Here is a 26,312-nt window from a genome sequence, read left to right as displayed (position 1 = left end):
GATTACAGTTGTCTTATCAGACCAGATTGGGGTAAAGGTAGTTGACCACTGACTCTGTGAGGTTCATTAGTTTAACATTATCACATATTGTTTAACACGTTCAGGTTGGGCTTAACGATTCGATGCAGGGATTAAGCTGAAAAGAATTAACTCGATTCAGGTAAACGGCGTGACGGACAGATGCAATCGGTTGTGACACTCATCTGAATAAGAACACAATGATTTTACTGACAGCCGGATTTAAAGGTCCATCCCGTTTTGACCTTACGGCGAGGCGTTACATGAGAAAAACGTTGATCCCTAAAAATACCTGACATAGACCTGAAATTAAAGTATTTAAATAGTTTACTGCATTGGGTTTTGTTATGTTTCAGATTTGAGAATTCAGGAGTACTTAAACTAAATCTTAAGTAATTGTGGAGAGATTGAAAAGATACACGTGTTTTTCAGCTTGAAGGTTCCAAAATGTGATGTCTAGTTCTGGCAAACTTCAAAGATGTAATGTACATTCTATGCAAACTTTTGAAAGACGATCTTAGCAGGGAATTCTTATGAATATGACAATGGTTATGTCACTAACTTTTAATTGAATTTATCGTGTCTTTGTCTAGGTCTTCTTTAAAACTACTAAGGAGTGTTGTGAATGAAGTCTTCCCATTCAGATGACCAAAGTTTGGAAATATTTATCTACCTGTCCAAACTCCGCTTCACCCCTTCCTTCAATGGTGCAGGAATGTGGACATTCTCTATCATTGATTAAGTTATTACGATACCGTTTTTCTTCAATCAGGCAAAGCAAAATGAAGATGAAGGTAAACTGGAATGTGTCGGGTCGTTGCCGGAGGCACTTTGCTAATGAAGTGAGACCGTTCGCACCATGGCCGATAAAACACTGGTGAACGATGCCCTTTCACCTTGCTATTCTTACTATAATTAAGCAATTTTCTGATTTGAGAATCAAAGAGCACCATCGGGCCGAACATAATGGTTTGTTAGATCGCACAGCAGGTAGATTTACTTTAAGCCACCCAAGTGAGGTCGACCTGGAAGATGTAGAATTATCGAGGGAGCCTGTGTGCGTAATAAACAGTGCAGGAGGCCATGCTGTCAGCGGGATTAGATCTGGATGGGCCAATAAAGTGATTTATCAGACAAACGCCATGACAACTTGATAGCGAAATCAGCAAATTGTAAGTCGCGCTGTGGGCAGACGGGGTGTTATCTTATCTCGATTACCTCCCCTGGTTGTCCACATCCTGTCACCAGAGGTCAGTGTCATAATAGACAAAGGCTTGCGCATGTATAAAGACAGTAAATTTAAAAATAAAATCTTACTTTTGTCAATAACCTACACTACAATTTACAAAGCCTACTTTTGAATTTTTAAATGCATAGCCATACTGCTAAAATCATTAAGGACCACCCGATTCTTTAACATGACAATAAACTATTATTAGATTAACTTAAGTAATATCAAAGACGTAGTGCTTGTCCTTAACTTTAAGTATATTTGACAGAATGCGAGTTTAATTACTTTCATTATTGTTATATAACAGTTGCTAATTCAGTTTGTTCAATTCAGTTGAATCATGTATTCATTGTATAAGTTGGCTACTCAAAGTTTCTTTACTGGACGAATATCTCTAGATTCTGTACAAATGGAGCTGTGTATATAATTTGTTTTTAACTGTATTCCATCATAGGTAAAACTACTATGTATTACTATTATAGAGTCATATTTATGTATAATGCGTGTTGTAATGTGTGTGATGTGTAGATTGAAACTGTGGCACGTCTAAGCGGCAAAACATAAAATGATAAACGTAATGTTCCAATGCTTGAATAGACAATTTTATTGTCACAGAGATCTTTTGAAGAGGAAATGAGTAAGATGAATTAGGTACGTATACCGGTGCAGAACAAGGTGAGACATATATCCTGGGCGAAAACAGCCGTTCGTCTTCTGCACGATTCTAGTTATAATCAGAGCAAATTATCAGATATCATTAGGCGTGTAGGACCTTAATATAACTTCAGATTCTGCATAACATGACACATGACTTTCAAGAGTGGAATAAATACAAATAAGGAGATGAAGTATACATTCAGTCCAATGTCTGGTTGCTTGTGACTTTCTGCCTCGTAGAACACACCTTCAGTGTAGTAGAATGACATCTGTCCATATCAACATTTCAAACATTCGCATGGACCATTGTGCAGTCCGTGCACCCAAGGAAAGTCTTATGGAGGCCCGGGCTAGGCCTCAAGGCCTGAATATGACCTTAGACCTGTTGTCTAAGGTGAAGGTAAGGCACGATTGTGAAAAAGAGTGTGTCACCACCAACGCGTTTGTGGTTGCATTAGTGGATGACTGTAACCAGGCAACACGTTCATATTGTTCACATTGGGTACATTCAGATTCATTGAATTCATTGATCCCATTGAACTCATACTGTATGCACAACTCATGTTCATGTTCATATTGGAGTTGGACAAAGTGCTTGGATTTGCCATGGACGGATAGGAGCTCATAGAGTGGTTCATACCTAGCGAGTTTGCGTGGTTCAGTCCATTGTTTAGGGACATACCCATGCCATTGAGGTTGTGTTGCATGGACATATGGTCCTGTGATTTGACTAGTGGAGCATTGACACTTGTCCTTTGACATGGGATGCCATCTTTGACAAGGACAGGGACGGCTACACGACGTGGTGACGGGAGAGGGTTGAGGTCACTCAGACCCTTCTCTTGTCGCGCTCGCTTCAACTTATAACGGTGATTCTGGAACCATATTTTCACTTGAGTTGGCGTCAGTCTAATTATACTTGCAAGGTGTTCTCTTTCTGGCGCAGACAGGTAGCGCTGCTGGCGGAATCGCCTCTCCAGCTCATATGTCTGAGCCTTTGAAAATAACACTCGTCGTTTCCTTTTCTTAGGTGGATCTCCATTTCCGGTTGGACCGGAACCTGATTCATCATCATCTTTGCCCTTTTCATCATCACTGTCGGACTCTTCCGGTTCCTGCTTTAGTGAGTCTGCGCTCTTGCCAGGAGAGCTCACGTGACTGTCGCTATCGTGCTGTGACAGGTCTCCGTTGGAACTTGTCACGCTGTTGGCCGGTATTCCTAAAACAAATAACAACTTTTCAGAAATAGATAATCTTTTTGTTAACAGACCCCTTCAAGTTACTTTATACGTAATACTTTTTGTTTGAGGTCGGGGTGCACTTGGAGGGTTCTACTTCAACTTTGCCTTGTCTATGATAACAACGGGATGTACGTACAGAATATAAATTACCATGGCCAAGGGTAACCCAAAGGCCAGCGGGTACACGATATACATTTACTGGTGATAGTATACTCTCAACCGACGTGTTTGTTTTCTCTTAGGATAAATCGATAAAGTAGTGTCCACTGAGTCCAAATAATGACATTTACATTGTATAATTATTGGGTAATATATTTTGTTATATCTCATGACCTACACCAATCTCCTTTTAACTGTTTGGTAACATGACCCGTTTTTTATAAAAAATTTATTTATTCTTTATTTATTATTTTGGACCAAAAGCTGCTCATACATATCATTAAAACACACTATATCAACATTATTACCATTTTAAGAAAAGGGATAAACGGATCTGAGACTTTTGCGATTATAACTGGGAATGGGAAGTTCATATTTGTGAAGGTCATATTTATTTTGATGTTGTACATTTAAACGATAAATTAGTACACTTTTATCGTCACTCAGAAACAAAATCTCAAATAATTTGTCTAAGATATAATTGATACACCACTTTGATATAATCAATATTGTTCCACATATAGGTTCCTATAAATAGAACCTTAAAGTAAAATAAATATATATGTACATACATATAATTATATATTGTATACTGTCACTACAGTTGTCTTTCAAAGACGTAAAACATCATGTTCTTGTTGTCACTTGGTTATAGTAATTATTCACAGTTTTAACTTTTCGCACATTTGCAAATTGTATGTGTATAAATGGTTCTATATAACAGACAGAATATTACTACAATATGTAAAAGTCAATTAAGATAGATTTTGAAGATAAGGTATTGTATGAAATTTACATAGATATATGATCTCGTACCAACTTCAAAAACGCAAAAATCCCAACAGCAAAGATTTTAACATTGGCAAAGTCTTTAATTTTTACTGATATACCACAAGCCCGTCCCCACCGAGCTTAGAATGAACAAACACAAAATGAACACGGTTATTTTAATTTACGAAATAAACACAGGGTCCATTTGGGACATATTACTCTAATGTACCCTTGGAATCAATTCAGGACTATTGTAGAGTGAATCATAAAACACCTCGCTTACATATGTGTATACATTGAAGGACGTACATGAAATATGTTTTGAAAACATATTGTACTATAAATTGTGCGAAACATTTCATTGCGAAACCTTATTTGCAGACTTAAAGTCTATACATGTATATATATTCTATACATTGCACACACAGGTGCGCGTACACACACACTCTCTTTCAGGTATATTTATTATTTAAAACATTTATTACATGTATATTCCTATTGCGTTAACATATACTTCGAATTTGTCAGAATGCATAATACACGCACTTTGAGTTTAAAACTATTACGTTTTCTTCTCTTCTATTTAAGATACTATTGATTTGTGCAAATTATTCAATAATTTAATCATGTTATTTATCCTTTGACGTTGGTCTGATTTCCATAACAGCTAATACCATATGAAGTATATTTCCTGGTGACCCGTCTGTAATAATGCTGTTTCAGTAATGTTTTATAATGGAAATATATCAGTGTTTCAAGGTATATTTAATACATTTTAGTCTATGAAATATCTCAATATTTATGAAGCAATACACTATTAAATAAGTTCGGATTTCAATTACATCACTATGAAGACAGTTACAGAAATCCACTTAAAACAATTTCTTTAGATAACCATGTCTTGAACAATTGCAACTGAACCAGAGGTCTCACTTTGTGTTCATGGAAGCAATCGCAGATCAATAGTTAGTTATTGACAATATTGAGAAATTAAAATCAGCTTTACGGTGATGTACACATTCATAGCCATGTGTAATTTCACACTTTTACGATGAGTTATGTTCATTCGCGGGACAATATTGCTGTGTAATCTGTATTTTATCTGAAACCTCGATCCTAATTGATAATTGCCGTGCCCTTGGGGCGCCTATCGACCCGAAGACAATAGGGGACAGGAAGTGAGGTCCCTTAGATACCTTTAAGCGTGCGTAATTATAGCTTTTATCTGATAAATACAGCATGCATATCACACCGTTTTATTCTATTATGAAGTCGATACTATTTCTACATCACTACCATGTTGTACAGAGAATGTATGGCAACTTTCTGATAACTGTCATCAAACGAAGCACGTATTACCATGGAGGTAACTTTGTGAAATTACCTTAAATTTAAGTCCAAAGAAAGGACAAAAGTAATTTATTTGTAGATGTGTTACAAATACTGTGTTCACTGTTTTTGTGGTTTTTATCCAGTTGGTAAAGCGACAAAAAATGGAAAACATACAACAGACAAGCATTAGTTGAAGAAATGACCACGTAAAGATTTGTTTGTGTAAAGGGTATACACTGAATCATGTGAAACAGTTGTGTTATTTCCCTATAGAACTATAAGTTAAGATGTAGAGTCAAATTTGCATTCCATGTGCACTACTGTGTCGGTGTAGGTACTACAAGACATATACACAAAGTGGCATTGGGGAACCGCTGTATGGATTTCAATTATGGCGTGTACCTTTCATGTACATGAAATATCTACTTTAAAGAAATCCTGCATAGTGTACGGCAGTAAATAGCATTCCTAACACTGTATGATGAAAGTGTGTTCTTGAAGTGTTCTAAGCCTCACATTGGCTCTGGTGCCAAACTGAAGTGAATATCAAGTGACTTTAAGGTCAAACCAATGAGGCTCACACAAATCGAGTTGTCCCGTGAAATCACCTAGTACAATAGCAACATATCCCCCGAGGCATATAATTGTATCTTCATGTCAGCATATAGATAGCTGGGGGTCCACGCTGGATTGTGAGCCAGCCTTTGTGGGGAACCTTTCAAACTGTGGGACAAAACTTGACACTTGTGTTTCTTTTCATAAAAGCAATACTTATAGTTGACTTGTGAATGTTTGCCATTGAAACTCAAGCTCAGAGAGAGTTTCTACGCTATGATGAGCATGATTAATTTCAAATTTGGGAGTTAAGATGAAATTTACACGAATGTCAAGGTAAGGTGTTGTTTTGGTCAATCGATTTGCAATTTACCATTCTCAAGAGAAACATTTTCTATGTGTATGAAGTTCTTGTTCGTGTTTTGTGGCTGTATTGTTGATTAGTTTTCAATCAGCTTTTAAATAGAATATGTCAGTACATATACAACTACTGTAAAAGTAACAGATTAATTGAAATTATTATTATACTTAAATTATGATGACCATATATACCATAAATGAGACACAATAGACACATTCTGAACCAGTACTGTTGACTTATATGTACTATGTAGTTTGGTGAGGATATTGTTCTAGTAGCTTTATGTGCTGATGAACAGTTACATTTCATGATTTATGAACACTGGCACTTAATATAGAATCTGGCTCAGGTTCAGTTTTATTTGCCTGATACAAAACACACATCGAGTCTGCTGTGCAAACCTTTAAACACTAACATCCCATGCAATATCTCCAACCATCAAAGTATTCTATAATACCACTTCACATAACGAACAGCTACAACAAGCGTTATATTAACATTAGTAGGGCTGGGGTAATATAGCGTCTCACAATTTTCTTTGTTCACTTGCGGAAGTTACTCTTACTTCTCAAACATACACATGGGTAGAAGGAGAGTTACCTTTTATGTCGATCATAAAAATGTAGTTGAGATTAGAAGAAGCACATTAATTAGTATACAAAAAAACAAAGCAAATTGATGGAAACGATTGTTCTGATTCTTGTTTTTAGTAAGATTTTAACAGATTGGAGATTGTTGGTTAGTCAAACACGAAGAAAAACATTTCTATAACCATAATAAGTCTATACTAAAGCCAGAGTTCGTTGTAAGGTGCCAACTATATTATAAACATGTGTTTATGAATCACTTTCAAATGGTGACGGTACCTGATGCTCGGTAATAGGTGAAATGATATTTACACAAGATGATAATTTGCTTTAGAATTGGCGTACACATGTATTTATTATCATGTGATTATACCCATTATCATTTCTACATCTTAAAGTTAAATGGCGGATAGCGTTCCACGGAATCATATAATACTCTAAATTATTCTCATAAGACATGTGCACGATCTACTCAAAATTCTAAAAGCAAAACCGGATAAAGAAAATGTTACATTTCTCAAGAGGAAAAATGAAATCAATTTTTAGTTTAATACAAACATGCAAGAGAATGCCTTTTAGCATCAAACTGACACCATGCGGGAACACACGCCAAACTGCACGTGCACAGATTATTGACCCGTTAGGTGTGCAATCGAAATTAAGCGATAATCCAGTTAAAAGTCTGCGAGCAAATCGATGACCATTTAAAAGGATTTATAGTCTTACAATAACTTTATTGATGTCTGGTGTGAAATTTGTGCTCGCTTCGTAATAATCTATGACAGATCCGCTTTCAGAGATAATCATCTGTGTTTGGAAACGTGCTTCTGAATTTGCTATCAAACTAGTTATTTTCATACGCAGGTGCAAATCCGTTCCTTGATATCAAATATAGCATTTGTATCCGGATAAACAATGTAGAAGAGTGGCACTATGATTTTATACCACACGCTGATGCGTATGTCTTTATGGATAAAGGAACATATTTAAATACATGTAGAGGTGTGTTAAACTTTTCACTTTTCCTTAATTCGTCTATCTATTGATATTTTTGCAATGGCTTATTTGTGTTGTGTTATCTCTCAGCGGATATTCAAAACGCATATGCCGTCAAAACTAGAAATATTTCCTGAGGTAAATTCCTTTCATTAAATTTGAAGAATTAAAAACATCTTCCCTACACACTTACATGTTTACAACTTGAAGGTTCTTAAGGTGCGTTCTGTTTGACTTGGCCCGTGTAAAGTGATTCAAGAGCTTACCCTGTCTCAAGTGTTCTGTAAGATTTGATGGAGAGGTTAACTTACATCAAGGAGAGATACTACACTTACTTATCATAGTATCTGACTACAAATAGATCAAACTCTAGAGAAAATAGGTTAGGATAAATGTGTTCAATATGTCCAATTTACCTTTCTCGTACATTGGAGTTTTAATCCTCGATTCTTGCTGTGTTCTGTTTATTTCAAAGAGGTGTCAGGAATACATTATGATAGAAAAATAGTTTGTAACTTAAGTAAAATATGAACTTTAAGTAAAATTTGGAGAAACACATGTTAAGAAAGACACTTCGGGAAGCAAATGCTTTACTAAATTATTCGTGTCAAATTGAATTTTTTCATAGGGCTGTTTCTTTCATGTTTGAAACTTCAACTTTGTACTGTGTGAGTTCTAGTTTGTCGAGTGTTAAACAGTATTCTAGCAGTGTGACGGCAGTTTCGAAAGAGAACCTTTCAATTGAGCCTATTATATCCGCGTTGCTTTTCCACCCGATAAACACCCGGCCACGCAGTTAAAGATATTGACGGGTAGGAATATCAGTACAGAGGAGATAGGGGTAGATTCACGTACCTGTGTAGTGGATGTTTTCGTTTGTCTGAAGCCATCGGGTATATGGATTATCCGAATTGTCATAATATGCGGGTGGAACGCTGCTGAGGGTAGGAACCGAGGCTGTCGTGGTGAGGTCAAGACCCTCACCCTCCACCCTGGGGCTTGTACAGGCGGTGATCTTGCCCCCCTCAGGGAGATCTAGTAAGGCCGTCACGGAGAAATTGGCGGATTTGGCTGCATGCATATCTAGATCGCTCTCCATCTGCAATAATACGAGTTGTGTGTAAACGTCTTCTACAACGGCTGGAGTCGTTCTACCCGATCTACCATTACATAAAGGAACCAGTCAAGTGATATAGCCGGCTTCACAACACACTATCATATTTTGTTCTTCACACGGCGGTAGGCTCCTAGCCCTTCAACGATTAACCCCGCCCACTTAACCCAATCTCTGCGCCGTGATTGGTGGGGTTGGATATAAAGGCGTGTCCTTTCTTCCTGACTGACAGCTCTCAGGTGTGGTCCTGGCCAGCCAGGCATCAATAATTTTAAGTGAAATGAATGATTGAACTTGGAGAGATCAATGAATAGGCTTCTCTTCCAGGCAATTTCTCCACGAAGTCCTCTGGTCCATTTCTTTTCAGAAGTCATCGCATCGTGCGCGACACTGCAATCACTGTTTTGTCTCTTATAATCGACAGCCTTGCCCAAGCTTTACTTACATAATCTTTCAACACTTCAGAAATAGCTTAATTTTGATTTGCGAGGGATTATTTGACATGAGGAGTCGGGAAGGGTAGCCTGCTGCGGTGCTCATTCTGAGCTCTGAGTCAAGATCGCGAAACCAATGCAAGTCATTATCGTCAAGAGTTTGACAAGATGCTGAGGGTATAAGTACTCTAGGGGGGACACTTTCATAAACAAGCACCTCTTAAGATGCATATAACATTGCTGCTCCTTTCATAACCATTAGAAACAGCCATTATTTACCTCTAAAACATTTTAAACAAAAGAAATTAAAGGAGACCGGAGAAGCTAGAAAAATAATATTTATTGCTCATACGCGGTCTTAGATTCTGTTTTTCGGTTCTTCGAGAAGGCGTTCCGAACATATCAAGGAAGCAGGACTGTTTATTGTTTAAAATGTGTAGCCATTTAAGTTTTACTCTTTCCACTTTTAAACTGACTGAACACTTTCTTTTCCTCACGTTATTTAGAAAATTCAAAACAATGTGTCCGTGTTGCTGTATATTACAGGTTCACATGTATTCGGGAATGTAACTGATAGAATTAATATTTAATATATATTTCTAATTCTATAATTAACAGCAGATATTTTCAAAAAGTGAAATGCGTTTAGTAGAAAATTGGTGTAATTCACAGTACAGGGATGAATATGTCGTGACGGAAAATGTTCATGGTGTATACAACGACTTGGTTTAAGTGTGGTTAAAAGTACGCCTCTTACTGGATCATATATAACGGCTACACTGGAGAATATTCGTAAAATGATCGGATATTGTTCATGTTGCCATCTATTTCAGACCTGTATTTACTACTTTAAGTATTTTATATAATTATTGTATTTACACCTGTAAAGGTAGATCAACTCCCTGCTAGGCAAAGCTTTATGGTGTTTATTTGTTTGTGCGGACGTCAGTTCCACCGATCTCCTAGCCTGTATAAAAATATCAATTTTCTTCAAGTGCAGAAGGTAAAATTAACCATATTTCTGCCGCTCGGTAAGCCTACCTTCATGTGTGTCTTAGACACAAACAATTGACATTATACACATTAAGCATGTCCGGAGACATAGCGAAAATATTCCGTTAGAGAACTCAAACACGACACGATAAAGGCACATGAACCACTATTCATCTTTTCCCTGGTGTGTCATATATGTTAAAACTAATAACTCAGCTTTCATATTCTACTTCAAGTTTAGGAAATGTGTTTTGCATACCGATCAATTCCGTCTAAATTCTAACTTGATTTAATTTTCATTTCCATTGTCATTTATGGATCATGAAGAGTATTGGAACATAAATATTTCTCAAAGCTATATTTATGCAAACAACGCAAGTTGTGAGGAACACATTATCTTTATTGGTATCTGTTGTAACTCATCAGCGGTATGCATGATGCTTACATGTGCAGGTATGTAATATGCCATTGCTGCTCATTTCTGTTTCTATTTCTTTACTTTAAAACAATTTCATTAGTGTTTTTTAGTACACATACAGCAATGAAACTACAATCTAATAGATTTGATGCTGATACTATAAACAGACTTATTGATTAACACTTGCCAATGTCAAGATATGTTCTTTGGTAGGATTGCATCTGTAAATATATTGTTTTTGTTTGGAAAGATTTTGGAACATCAACATTAAGGGGGGAAGGGGGACTGGTGGGTCGAAGCATCCAATAATTACAATTCTTTTAACATAAGAAAGTTACAAATATGATCATTATTTAGGAACAGTCTATTATTTTTCGTAAGAACTTTTAACTAAAATCATAGTCCATTTTGCGATTGCAAATATATGATTTGCATGTATTTATCATGACTATTACATGGAGATGACACCAGGTGTTCATGCATGCCATGAAGAGGTGTATTGAGAAGACCGGTCTCTACCAGATCAGTATGCCAGTATGTTTGACGAGTTGATCGGGAAAGATACTACACTGCGCCATGTGTTGGTCTGAATCAATGGCGCGTCCATCACGTTGTAATACGATTCACTATCCACTTTTTACCATTCAACATATGCACCACGCTTTCTCCAATAATGAGGTTTGAGTTTCCAGAATCCAAAAGACATTGAAATGAATAGTAAACACAATAAACCGCGTTTAAAACACATCAAGTCTAGTGGCACATATTAAACATATTTGGAGGTATAGACACAAAAATACATTTATATAATCACTCTAACGTCTTTACATTTGAAATACCTTTGCTTTAGCTACGGAGCGGGTGGACTAGACACATTATCACATCCTTCCCCCCGAAAGCTGCATGTTGAGTGAATATGTACATGTGATCGTCATTTTTTTAAGTACCAGTATATTTAAAACTCCACAATAGAGAATATCCATTTCGACTATAGGAGTATGAAAGGTTAGTTGCAAAACAGTGATGTGATGAACAGGACAGTACGAATCAGTGATGGCATAATGTGCTCATGCCTTTATCTTCCCGTAGTATTCACACACGTTAACGTGTAAGTTCCAGTGTTGAATGAGGCGTGAAACCTCCCAGTAAAGGTCAAACTTTAGCCTCTGGTTGTCATGATATTAAATTAAAACACATGTATATTGTTCAATCTTATACGGAATCATTTCATACCTTAAAGGAAAATATGAGTTACAAATGTATTTTTCTATTACGCTTCTATTAGAACAATAATCTAATTTTGATTACACTTTCCACTGGTAAATATAGTTGAATATCTTACTGATAATTTTACAATAATAATAATTTTATTCTGAGTGTGTCAATGTCCGTTATAACCTAGATCTTTTGCTGGCCGAGACGCCTTAAGAGACAGTATTATCAGTTATTATAAAGAGGGTAAATATATAGTATCAATAAAACCAGACGATATAAGGGTTATTTGATGCGCTGGTTTAAATCAGAGTGTTATATTTATGTTATCACATAAATCATGGTCAGCATTATTGGCGGTATGAAGAGACTACTCTCGGAGAATGAGTAATTATAGCATTTAATCATAAGCAAATAAGATAGTCGATTATAGAGTTTCACATAAACAAATATATGCTTGACTCACAATATATTAAGTAAATGAAGTAGTGAGATCTTTAAGTACTCTATAAATGTCTCTAAGAGGTAATTTTGTCAATCTGGCTGCATAACCAACAACAGATAAACGCGAGCGAGTGTACGTACGGTTTCAAACAAACTCGTGTGTTTTTGAGAAACAAATGTCAATATTATATTTTCCGTGCAGAAAGGTACCTAGACAGGTGTATACGTGTTTTGGAGGCGAATAAGCCACCCTTGTCGATATACACATGTACAAGGCACATGGCACATGCTTGTTGGTGTTTGGGAATACTAATGTTCTGCGATGTGCTTTTCTATTCGTTGAGTCATTTCTCATGACAATACATTTTTGCACAAGCATGTCGTCGAATGAGGAGCTGTATATTAGACTCGACGACAATCCAGCATTGACAATGTTTCTTAAGGGGACAAAATACTACGCTCGATTTTGTGTTATGACAATACAACATTATTTGGATCTACGGCAGTATTGACTTTATTCAAGATATATATAAAGGATAGACTTGGTTATGTGTCGTGAATACTTTCTTGCACATGTATATGTTCGAGAGAAGTGGACATAGTAAACAGGACAGTGTATCATCCAGTTATTCAACATGAAACCTACAGGCGATTTGTTCATTTGTGTAATGGTAGCAATAATACATTCAAACGACTTGACTAAATGTTACAAAACCCTTTTCACAACCATAACGAATTTCGGCAGAGTCGACTGTACAATTCCGACTATATTTTGAGCATGTGTTAATGAATCAGTATCAAACAGTGATGATTCCCGGGGTCCACGAACAGGTGAGATTGTCCTCACAAACACAACGACCACTCAATTTGTCAACTAAAACGTCAAAGTGAAAAATAGCATCACACATCATTTTTTGTGATTGAGTTTTGTCCACCTCAGACATAGACACTTGGGAGAAAGGTTCACCCACAGGACGATTCCGGATAACCAACTACAACTAAGTCATCGGTTAACGCGAATATCGGTTGTGACGAATTCGTAATCCCAGGAGTTATCTGCCCACATGTTTTCTTAAAATATAAACCCCTAAAAGCTTCCAATCATGTCTAGAATATAGAGGATTTGTCAGGTAAACCACTGACTCAGCATGAGCGAACACCGGGTATCAGTACTTATTCCTAGTGAGTATCAGTACGTTTTCACATGCTAATCGTACAATGAACTCTGCTTTCGGTGGTGATTTCTTATGATTACATGAAGAGTTTTGTCGTAAATATTTATTTACCTTGAATATATTCCTAATCATACCATATATGTGTTTAGTATTGGGTTTATTATTTGTCCGACTAACATACAATAGTTTTTAATATAAAATGAGTTGCCAGTAACCTGTAATAGCCTGATGTAAAATGCGTTGCCAGTAACCTGTAATAGCCTGATATAAAATGAATTGCCAGTAACCTGTAATAGCCTGATGTAAAATGCGTTGCCAGTAACCTGTAATAGCCTGATGTAAAATGCGTTGCCAGTAACCTATAGTTGTCTAGATAAAACATACGGCGCCAGTTACCTATAATTGCCTGGATTAAAATGCATCGATAGTAACCTTTAATTGCCTTGATTAAAATGCGTTGCCACTTATCTATAATTGCCAGTAACATGCAATTGCCTGGATCAAAATGCGTTCCTTGTAACCCTATAATTGCCTTGATTAAACATACGTTGCCTGTAGCCTGTCATTGCCTTGATTAAACATACGTTGCCTACACGTATAGTTGCCCAGATTTAAATCCGTTGCCAGTTACCTATAATTGCTTGGATCAAAATGCGTTGCCAGTAACCTATAATTGCCTTGATTAAAATGAGTTGCCAGTTACCTATAATTGCTTGGATCAAAATGCGTTGCCAGTAACCTATAATTGCCTTGATTAAAGTGCGTTGCCAGTAACCTATAATTGCCTTGATTAAAATGCGTTGCCAGTAACGTATAGTTGCCCAGATTTAAATCAGTTGTCAGTAACCTATAATTGCTTGGATCAAAATGCGTTGCCAGTAACCTATAATTGCCTTGATTAAAATGCGTTGCCAGTTAACTATAATTGCCCTGATTAAAACGAGTTGCCATTAACCAAGTGGAGAACTCGTCGGTTGAGTTGACTGGGACTGCATGGACCGATGCTGTGGTATTAATCAAGGGTTTGCCTGGTCCAGGCCCATTTACGCCGTAGTACGGTTGGAATAATGTGAATAGTGGACCAGGACTGTGCTTATGTTCTCTTGCCCCATACAGTGCTACTCGTAAACAAATGACGTCATGTGGTAATAATCGATTTCAATGTTAATGATGCTTATATTTGCGTTTGAATTTACAATTGTTATCGGTAAAAGATAATTTACCCCACATCTATGACTTACAAAGTTCAAATAAGGTATGCATTCATACTACATAGTATGTCTGCAACTTGGTGTTGGTCGTGTGGATGATGATATACATGTCTGTCATTATATAACAAGGTTCTGGTGCATAATTCCTATATTTCAATATTTGTGACATGGGCACCAGACATGGTTAGTTCTGTTTATGTTTATTGTTACTAAAAATAGGGAATAATGCTGCAATAGAATGTTACCTAGGAAAACACTACATGCCCATATGTAGCAATATGATATGTAATAATTCGCTTAACCCATCGTCATTCTGGATATGCATATAGGTCCTCAGGGTTCTTGCCGTTAGAGGCCATTAAACGAATCTGCTGGTTAAGCTTTGTGACCTGGTTGATGCATGTTACCGTCTTCCATTTCCGTAGATCGATGCTCATCATGTCAGTCTCAGGATTGTCTGGTTCATACTCAGTTATTTACCGACAGTCGTCATACAGCCGGTATATTATTGAAAGCGGCGTTAACAAACAACCACAACAACGAAAAGCAGGAACAAAAAACAAAACCAAAATACATAGCCCCCCAAGGTCCTCGCATTGTCACTATTCCGACCCCTTCATCTTTACGTGGTTTCTCAAGTCACGAATCGTCACACAACTGTTTGTGTCGTAAAGTCGTCCTAGTTGACGGACATGCGTGATGAAAAAATAATACCCAATCAAAGAAATATACAATGCCGGTTGTAACATGCTTTGTAACAGTACTGTTGAATATTTTCACTGAATACACGATGCCGTTTAAATATGTCCATTGTAACATATGCTATATTTGGGATTACATTATGTCAGTAAAGTACAGTTTCTATTGTTTGTTTTGGTTGAGTTCCATCTGAACCCCCACTGTCAGAGTGAAGCACCCACTTTATTACCACTAGCTTTAATTACCAATATGAACTACAATTTTTACATACTAACGATAGGCAGTTTTATCATTCTGTTTCTGTATCCCTATTATACAAGCGTATGTACCATGGTACATGAAGTTAGTGAATACAGTAGTGTACAACTGCATCAATATATACTCATGGAAACGAATTAGGGAACAAATGAAAGTACGCGTTCCTTTATTCTTTTCCCAGGTTTCTTCACACGGTATGTATTGCACTGTGGGTGAAATTCTGGAAATAAATAAAGGAACTCTTGTACTTTCATGTGTTCCCTTATTCGTTTCCATGAGTATAATATTATATTTCGCAGCATTATTATTACTGCATTAAATATTAAGATGACGAAAGCGTCTTTTTATTATATACAAATACAACTTATTTACCACATAGTCAAAGATGTCGTACGATAACGAGAATTGACTCTAATTAATAATATGACATGTTGCTATTTGATAAGAAAACTTTGATATTAATCTGACAGACCAATCATATTGATGTAATAACATTATATGCAAGGGCGTTACCTTAACTGCAGTATCCCCTGTGTTGTATCGTAATAATGAGGTGCGTTGATAGTACATGAAGAACAAACATACTAATTTCCAGAACTATAATTATGTGCAAAATATAACGCTTAAATTCCTCTGTTGAATGCTTCAAACTGAAAGCACGCCGTTTCACACTTACACATCTTCTATCACAGCAGTTAGCGGTGTAACGTTACACTGACCAAGTGAAAGTACAATATCACAATGATATACTACCTTGCTCCGTGCTGCCTGTTTGTGTCGTAATACCTAGCTTGATCATACTATTATCATGGGATCGCTTCCTAACCAGCGAGGCGGAGTTATACCAATAACTTGCTAACCTTCGAACTCTCTAGCCTGAAGATCCGAGTGTTTGAAGCGACAGGGGCGGAGCCACCCAAAGGGGTTGTTATTCACACGGGTCCTGTGAAGCCAAAGTCCGACAAGTGATGAGCAAATACGATCCTTAAGGTCCAGGCTAACCTTCAACAAGCTCCACTTTACTTCAACATAGACTGTAAATAAAGCGCACTTAGAAAATTATTAGCACCAAGGGTGCTATCCGTGACTTATGTATCGGGATTGGATGTGATTTCGGGGATATTTTGTTTATTTAGATAATTAATTGCAGGTTTATAGTGGAGAAGCGGCGCCGTGCCCGTCCATTAACCTTATGTTAGGTGTACTACAAGACCATACCTCTGCCCCACGATCGACCCAAGAGCAAGTGGTTGAGAGTGTTCTCACCAAAAAGCCGTCTACAATAATGCTTTTGATCAGACTCAAGATACAATCGTATGAGTGAAAAGCTAAAATCATTGACGGCGAGCCCTTAGTCGTCTCAATCAGCGAGTTTACGATTCGTCTCGGCACATTCACACAGAGCAAACCTTCCGAGTCTCTCCGGCCATTAGTTCAGTCGCGCCAGCCCCTGAGCCCGGGTAGCTTGGCGGGTGTTTCCTTACGGTAAGCCGTGTTTGCTTAGTGTTAATGTCGCTGTTACGTGCGTCGTTGACCGTGGCTTCAACTTAGGACGACGATGATAAAGTCATGTTTAAACGCGGAACTAGATTTGTTTACTTTCAGAAATGCATGCATTGGTTTCATTAGCGATGACAGACCGTCCAGGAACGCACGCGCAATGAAGTTGATGTAAAAATCTTGGAGATAAAATCTGCACGGCGGCAGGCACGGCATTACCGTTGTGATGTCGTAGCATTAGACATAGGTCTGCTATTAGCGGCAACTGCAGGCCGTGCTAACTAAGAATACCAATAGGTCCGCCCCATCCCGTGGCTGTGTGCCTGAGCACATCTCGGCCCAAATGGAACAGATCATATAACCAATCCCTTCTATTTCACGGCAAATACACATTTTATCTTAGGTTTAAAAATCTTAGTAAAGGTGTTGATTTAAATTGGCGTAAAAGCCCTTTTGTTGAGACTTCCAGCAGTGTTTGTCTATTTGTGGTGTGTTCATTTAACCCTGGTCTCACTAAACAAATACCCCTGTGTAGGTGAGGTCATCACGGCCAATACTTCGGATCAATAAAGAAGGTTTCATTACTTATTTGTATTCAGTCTTTGTTTAGACCAAGATGATCGAGTTTCTGTGTGAAGTTTTCATACATAATGAAGTTTGGTAAAGCGTTGATGTAAGTAATCTACAATGATCACTCTACAATGATCGCTCTACAATGATCGCTCTACAATGATCACTCTACAATGATCGCTCTACAATGATCACTCTACAATGATCACTTTACAATGACGTGACATTCCTGTTCTCGAAAACCTCTTGGTACAATTGGTACACTTCAGAGACGCATACATAAGAGTGAGTGAGTGAGTGAGTGAGTTTAGTCTTACGCCGCTTTTAGCAATTTTCCAGCAATATCAAGTCGGGGGACACCAGAAATGAGCTTCACACATTGTACCCACATTGGAAATCGAACCTGGGTCTTCGGCGTGACGAGCGAACACTCTAACCACTAGGCTATCCCACCGCCCCGCATACAGAAGAAGTGTAATATCAACGTCTTATGATTGTAAGCGTGCAACCAAATATTGGTTATCCCAGATGAATGTGTGATGGCAATTGTAATATTTATCAAGATATAAACTTATTTTAATCGTGTACCTTCATACTAAGCGAATATGTTTTCTATTAAATGGGTGGCGACCAATCCTGCTGGTTACACCCACATAAATTCATGAAGATTCTTTTGAAACTGAAGAAAGCGAAATCACATTCTTCTTTGAGGCGAAGGGAAAGGTATTCAATTTTAACTGTTACACGTGAGATTTGCCACGAGACAGAGCACAGAAGTATATGACACCGCCAATCAGTGTTGTTTGACATGACCTGATATGATCTAGTCGGACTCTACCATGGAAATTTCTTATAATAAAGGAAAGTTTTGGTCGCTTAAACTTTTTTATTGTGAAAGAAGAATACCACCACGAGCACTACATATTACATATACATGGCTATACTTGGTATTGACTATTGCAGTTGGTTGTGAGTATATTATCTTACATGGTGTTCTATTGTTTTTCTACCTTTTGTCCTAGCACGTATTTCAGAAAGGGTGTTCTCAAAATGAAACAGAGAAACTAAAGTTCTTCATATGCAGATTGTAGGGAGACAAAGAAAAGTAAAACAAACACATTCAGCTGTGTGTTACCGGATTACAACACGCTGAAGATATTCAGCAGTTACAACTCTAGCTACAAGTGTGACATTTCCTGTAATTACGATTGAATGACTGTTCACATTATTCTATCTATTTTCAAGCAATTGGCATGAAAAGGCACTGAGAATAGTTGCCAAAACATATTAAACACTTGGGAGCAGCCCTACTTGTGTCTCGGTCACAAGAAACAGTCCAACTAATACGGAATTTCAAGCGCAACACTTATACATAACTACAATAAAACACCAGACTGAGTATAGTTTTACGCCGCCCCTATCAATTTTAAGCTGTTTAATACGGAGACAGCAGGTTTCATTTTCCCTATGATGGTAACCAAACCTGGGTCATCGGCGTAAAGAGCAACTGGCATTCGTTACTCAACATCTAAAATATATTAACAATAATTAAACAATTCTAAATACATTCAAAACGAAAATAATCAGTTTCGAGTATCTGCCGAAACAAATTCCGAGTAAAATTCAAAATAGTGATACAAATTTTATGAATGGATCACTGACAATCAGTGATGACACCAGGTGTTCGAGACAATGATCTGTCCTTCTCAACCAGGGACAAAACAAACAAATGATTTCTCCCTGGATCTGCCTGTATTAGGTACACGTGTCCTACAGGCAAGCTGATAAGTATTTGAAGCACTGCGAGGAACTCTGGACATGGATCTGCATATGTTGTAAGCACGGATAAATCCTCATACAGATATGCACTCAGAGGCACTCCTGGGCCACAGTGAGCCCGAATTGCGTCATACGTCGCCTACAACATTGATATCACATCACAAATCGATATCGATCATATATCCTTGGCAAACATCCCGTGTTTGAAAACAAGAGACGTTAATATTATAGGACATCATTAAAAAGTGTGGTTTTGGTGACACATTTGTTGCAAGAGACAGAAACATGAGTACTTGCCAAGCAATATAACTACGTTCATGCGGATATACTCCTTACAAGCACATATATTATACATCTTACATATCTGCAGACACGTTTCTACACACATTTGGAAGACAGTCTGATCCAAACCAAAATAGTTTTAGAAGTAGTATGTAATGAATAAGCGATAGCTTAGTAATGCTTCTTCACTGTGGTCATAACGGCAAGGAATGCAACATATGATCAGGCGCAGTTGCAGTCCCATCTCCATATATACTCCAAACCTTTGTCTATATGACAGTGAGTTATTCATTCATGCTTATAATATAGTCCGAATGGTATGCACCAATATTAGTAGTAGTTCCAGTGGCAGCAGCAGTAGCAGTAGCATAGTAGTAGTAGTAGTAGGATAGTAGTAGTAGTAATATAGTAGTAGTAGTAGTAGTAGCATAGTAGTAGTAGTAGTAGTAGCAGTAGTAGTATAACTAACTTGTATAGCATTGAATCGGTTAATGATTATCGTAATTATACAGTAATAATAATTACATTGATCATTAATGGTGCTTATGGTGATGATGATGGTGATGAAGAGCAGGTGGATATCTCTGCATCTCTGTTTTATAAATAACACACCAGATCACCATATCCTACAATTATTTGTAGAGCAGAACCCACACAATATATGACATTACTGAAACAATTCCACGTCCAAGTCTAGTCAAATACAAGAGAATTAAACCGAACTTTTCAAATGTAACAGATAACCTATGGGTCACAGACTAATGACATACCTATGTTTATATCTAGACAAATAAAAGTAACCAAAACACACGTTCAGAAGGTATATGCTACAATACACCAAATACCTTCAACAGTGTTGTCATCAACCTCTGGCTACTACTGCACCACGTCCTCACCGACTCGACATTCCTTGAACTCAGGAGGGAGAGAGGGTGTGGCAAGGAACGGGCTAAAAGAGGCACAACGCTATAGAAAGTCTACATGTACACAACCCCGTACCCTGAGCGAAACACCCAATTGACTTTATATGTTATGTGTCAGACGAGGAAAGACGTGGATTTATGGTGGCCTCCAGAGTAAACACCCAGCACATGGGAAAGCCACCTCGATGAATCACAAGAATTATGACTAGCGCCATAGGGGGCTATTAACAGCCGAGGTACCATGTGGTCGGCTATTTTGCAATATTATAGAATATGCGAAATGTTTGAATATACAGGTTCGTTACTTACGTATCCTAAGATAACAATTTTGAAGTGCATATATTGTACGAATATATTATCATTTTCCATTTATTGCTACAGATATCAGAAAAAATAGTACATTATAATCAAATGTACTATTTGTTTAGTATTGTGGGGACATTTCTATGTGTTTATCTGCACGTATCTCCACGCTTACACGTTATTGAAGTGATACCAGAAATCTGTTCGGCGCTTTAACACTTTGACAGCAAATGCTATACGTCCAGTTTTTTAAAAACGGTGTCACTTGTTCAACAACAACTATAGGTATAGTCCGTTTTATAGATCTATAACAGCAGAAAATACATGACACGTATTGCCCTTAACAGAGCCCCTTTAAGGTCTCATCAAGTATGAATGCTTGATACCTTCATCAAGTATTGTTGAAGTGAGGTTTAACTCTCACACTTTGTGTATCTAAATGTAAACTGTTGTGATTTGCTCCTCTTTAAAAGATTCCCGAGGTGCTAGTACTTAACTTAGCTGTACGTACACAAGAGCAGTACAATAAAGACTTCTCATTGATTCGAGCTTAGTGAAAGAGCTCTCGTGGGCCTGTGATGCCTCTTACTCTAAGATGAGATTGATCACTTCAAGCTCGTCCACACTGTTTGCCAAGGTTCTCACTGCGATTCTTCGTTTAGTTTGTAATCTCGGGGCCACTCGCTTGTCGAGCACCAGGCGTCCCAATACATTCTCTCCTACCAGATAACTATTGTGGGTGCTATCTAAGGGCAAATTATATAGTCTTTGATGAGACTGTAAGACGGGTGTTGGTGAGGGTGGTATGCCCCACCTTTGTTTCTCAACGAAACATTCGGGACCGTCACTTTTTCCAACTCGCCTGGCAAGTACAACAGGGCTTGGGTCGAGCCGGGTTATTACAATCATATAATAAATTAAACGGTTAGGTCCCGCCTTGAGGTAAGACGTAGCTCGCCAGCGTTATTCGCGTGGGCTTCGGGCTGCGTTTTAGAATATTTATTTAGCGATACACGCGTACTGGGGTTGTCATCCGGTAAACGGACTTTCTTCCTTATCGTCGTTATATATTTGATAATACCATATGTCGCGGAATTACAACCGTCCCTATTGTGTGGTGAAGTTACCAGCTGGGTTTAAGCACTACAAACATGCACTCAGTATACAGGTATTGTTTTGTGATATAGTTCCTTTATTTAAATAGTCGCTATCCGGTTCAGGTTAGAAAGTCTGTTTACTGAGTTTGACATATCTATTTAAATTTCAGCATGACATATACATCTCAACTTACGGTAAGGATATTAGTTGGGGCATATCAGACCGGAAGCTGTAAATGGCTCATTCCGCAGTTCAGGTTGGTGGTTTAATTAGGTCAATTCTTGTATGTCTGACCGTGATATAGGTACAGATTCTGAATTAGTGTTCTTACATGTTGTTACAGTTACATATTAAGGAGACAAAGAGATTATTAAAAACTTGTTATTCTAACTACACTAATATAAGCTGTTTTAGACACATATGGTCACTGCGGAATAATATATATATATATATATATACACGTGTGTATTATTTGATATTAGTACAAATAAATCTCTTCATAGATTTAAAGCAATGCGGTACTGACGAGTGTTTGTTGATTCATGTGAATCACTTGATCTAGCTCACAGCAACAGGTTTTAAACATCTCGAACACCCCTCGGTTACAAACTGTTTTAACTATTGAAAATACCCAGCGGTCTGAATTCCAGTTGACTTCCGGGTCAGCTCAGAACTCCAGCACCTCAATATTCCAGTACTCAATGTTCCAACACACTATGACAGACATACCGGATGGTCAAACGACTGATAAATAAACTGTGACCCATCAGTTTGTCTGTATCAGTCCCCATGTCATACAGTTAACCCTAATATATCGGTAATAGTGTTAACTACAGATTAAATCCCCTTTCACTCACCGAATGGATCCGATTGTAAAAGAAACCAAAATAAATAATATAAATTCTGAAAATATAGAAAATTAGAAACACAAAAAGTTGAATTGAATTTTCTGTGTGAAATGTTTTTATAGTTACCGTTACGAAACCATGATTTAGTCAATATCAACAAACTTGACGTTTCTTTTTGTGATTCTGTTTCTGAACATTATAGAGCATCATGGGAATGGTTAACTGGTCATATTGTAATGTATGTCCAGAAAAGAACACCATTTCCATAATCACATGAAATCTCTGATTGCAATTTGCAATGTGTTTATGATTCACCATCAAATAGCAAGTGTTCGCAAAAATGGTTAGCGTATCATGTCCAACCGGTGCCACCTGCTACACACACACACACACACACACACACACACACACACACGCACACGCACACGCACACGCACACGCACGCGCGCGCGCACACACACACACACACACACATACACACACAAAGGGAAGTTAAAAAACATTTTGATACAAGACAAAATATTGGATTGCCTCGGACATCATTGTTGTCACAGATGCGTCAATCTAGCAATGTCCTCCACAAGCCTTTTCAAAGTTATAAAGTAAAATGTTGTGGCTCCGATCAAACCACACCAGAACAAGAGTCATATGTAATTAATGCAAATATTATTAGTTCGGTTTGAAATCATAAAGTGGCAAGAAACAGCCTACGAGATTAATTCACACTGCAGACATATATATATGTGTTAATACACACAAATCGACACAATGTGTGAAACCCATTTCTGATGTCCCCCGCAGAGCTATTGCTGGAATATTGCCAAATGCGGCGTAAAACTCAACATGTACTCGTAATACATATTTAAGACTTCATTGAGCAATAAAAAAACAATGCCACTCTCCAGACAAGTATTTTCTAAGCAGACTTCACACGATTCCCTTAAATACATACAGCATAATGTTCAACTCGAGGTCATTCGTGTTTATCACAGCGCCCCTCTGCCGCTATCAGGCCCGCCGGTTGCTGTGACCCTTAGATGTAGCCATTTGTCCCCTCGGGTCGTACACTCAGCTTGGAAGTAAAGTAACGGAGTAATGGACATGTTTACCTGATAAAAAGTCAACTTTGTCTACCAAACACAAACAGTTGACGCATATAGGTATGAGTTTTCCCCCAACTCTCTTCACGTTCGGCACCCAGATCTTGTCTTTCGGGATGGGGCATAGCTGGCGGTAGGCTCTACCCTGGGCCTTGTGGTATGGAATGTGGGCCTACTTCGTGATCGGCCTGGCTCGCGATGGAAGAATTTGCCACTTACTTCGTTTGAAAAGCAAACGTTATTCGATTAGAAATATCGACGTGAAATTAGAGTTGTGTACACTTTTACATCTAACCTCTTGTGTTATCAGACAGAGTAAATATTTAAAACGCTATTACGTCGGGGTATTGTCATTTGATTGGTTGTCAGCTGCCTTGATAGTTGACCTCGTGACACGTGAATATTAATCAGAGCTAATGTGTGGTCGTGTTTCCCATCGCAAAGAACAAAAACACGGCCATTTCCGTAACTGGATAATACAAAGTGACATCTTTGTTACAAATACCAGAGTAAGCTGATTTCATATAGAATCGCACTTACATTTAATGTCAACCTTTTTTAAAGATAACTGTCCTGACTTCACTTGTGGCTTGTTTTTGTATGACAGCGTACATTATTAGTCATTACAAACTTAAAAACGGTCATTTATCTTGTGTTATCAAACTCAGTTTAAAAGAAGATATTCTACCGCAGCCATATATGTTTTCAACTGAATTCTAAAAAACCCAACAGTCATATCTAATAGCAAAAATATACATTGTAACTGATGTTATTTTTTCAATTACACTTCTATAGTAAAATACCAATTTTGGTGTCATCGTTTTTATTTGAGTCCATTTAGTGAGTTGAACCCACACTCAGAGATTAATGCACCCAATCGTCGGCCAACGTATATCACCATATACATGTTACATTTAAAGGGTCCACTCAATCAGTTGGATGCCTCCCGGTAACCGTTGCTCGTACATTTACTGTATATACCAGCGACAAAACCCTTTCCATGCTGTGAAGAAAGCTGTTCCAGCAGCTGCACGACCCGACCACATCATGAGCATGTGTCAATGCACCGCCGTCATACAGGGTTAACACCAGGTGGTCGCGTGTTTACAGGGCATACACATGCCTCCCTATTTGTGACAGATTCGTGCATATCTTGATGTTGTATTTCTTATTGTCATTTTATTATTATTATTATTATTATTATTATTATTATTACACTATCATTTAGTTTCATTCAACTTCCTTATTGAGATCAATACTTAACCTGATAATCTACTTGTCGTTGTATTTACATTATTGCTGAATCTGAGTCTTGTTGACTTACAGTGGTACATTGGCACTCTTATTGTATCTGCTGGCTTGCCTGTCATCTTCATACCAGTTTGCGTACATACCCACAAAGTATTAGTACCTACTTGCCTACCTCCTTCCGGTGGAATTGGCACTGCCACTGTGCCAGTATTTGTGTTACCTGCTTGCTTAGCCACCACCTGTTTTCCCCATAAATATTAACTCTGTTCTATTGCTTGCCTCCGTGGTGGTGCTACCATTTCTACATCTTACCTGCTCCTTCCCGCTCGATATCTATTTACTTACGTTTTGTACCTGTCAAATCCCCAAACCCTTTCTCATCCAAAAGTATATCTGCATTGAACCAGTATCTACATGAACCTACGTGAAAAGATTGTATTGCACCATGCACGATCCCGATGAAACTACATACATTCCTATGCACTCTTGTATTTGTTGTGTGATCGGAATACCAGTCCTTGTTGCTTACCGTCCTGTAAAATCCATACCCCTTATTCAGCTACCGAGCTAACATAGTTCTTTATTTACCATATTGGCATTACTTGCCGAAACATAGCGTGGTGCATCCTGTACCCCTGTCATCGTAGCCAGTCTGATGCTGTCTGCATCCTGTACCCCTGTCATCGTAGCCAGACTGATGCTGTCTGCATCCTGTACCCCTGTCATCGTAGCCAGTCTGATGCTGTCTGCATCCTGTACCCCTGTCATCGTAGCCAGTCTGATGCTGTCTGC

At 37.9% G+C, this 26,312-nt stretch overlaps 1 protein-coding gene across 2 annotated transcripts; it reads right to left on the bottom strand.

The window, feature by feature from the left end:
• Nucleotides 1-1,838: 1,838 nt before the first annotated feature.
• LOC124287435 (homeobox protein Nkx-2.2a-like) lies at nt 1,839-24,409 on the bottom strand. 2 transcript variants are annotated; one of them, XM_046723986.1, is made up of 3 exons: nt 24,279-24,409; nt 8,764-9,007; nt 1,839-3,125 (listed from the first exon to the last, which is right to left on the bottom strand). In XM_046723986.1, the coding sequence occupies exons 2-3, from the start codon at nt 9,005-9,007 to the stop codon at nt 2,335-2,337; spliced, it is 1,035 nt and encodes a 344-aa protein (XP_046579942.1). In that variant the 5' UTR covers nt 24,279-24,409; the 3' UTR covers nt 1,839-2,334. The 2 variants fall into 2 exon arrangements, with proteins under 2 accessions (XP_046579942.1, XP_046579943.1); XM_046723987.1 differs by lacking the exon at nt 24,279-24,409 and adding an exon at nt 16,543-16,624.
• Between the last annotated feature and the right edge of the window lie 1,903 nt (nt 24,410-26,312).

The sequence above is a fragment of the Haliotis rubra genome, unplaced genomic scaffold (genome assembly GCF_003918875.1).
Source record: "Haliotis rubra isolate DU_JTF1 unplaced genomic scaffold, ASM391887v1 Scf40, whole genome shotgun sequence".
Lineage (NCBI taxonomy): Eukaryota > Metazoa > Mollusca > Gastropoda > Lepetellida > Haliotidae > Haliotis > Haliotis rubra.
Note: the sequence above shows the minus strand (reverse complement) of the source record. Positions and strands in the feature narration are given on the sequence as shown.

What these genes read in the sequence shown, in the direction of transcription:
- LOC124287435 (XM_046723986.1), bottom strand. Translation starts at nt 9,007, where the DNA reads ATGGAGAGCGATCTAGATATGCATGCAGCCAAATCCGCCAATTTCTCC. An exon ending in CGAAAACATCCACTACACAG is followed by an intron (nt 3,126 to 8,763) that starts GTACGTGAATCT and finishes TATTTGTTTTAG; the next exon opens with GAATACCGGCCAACAGCGTG.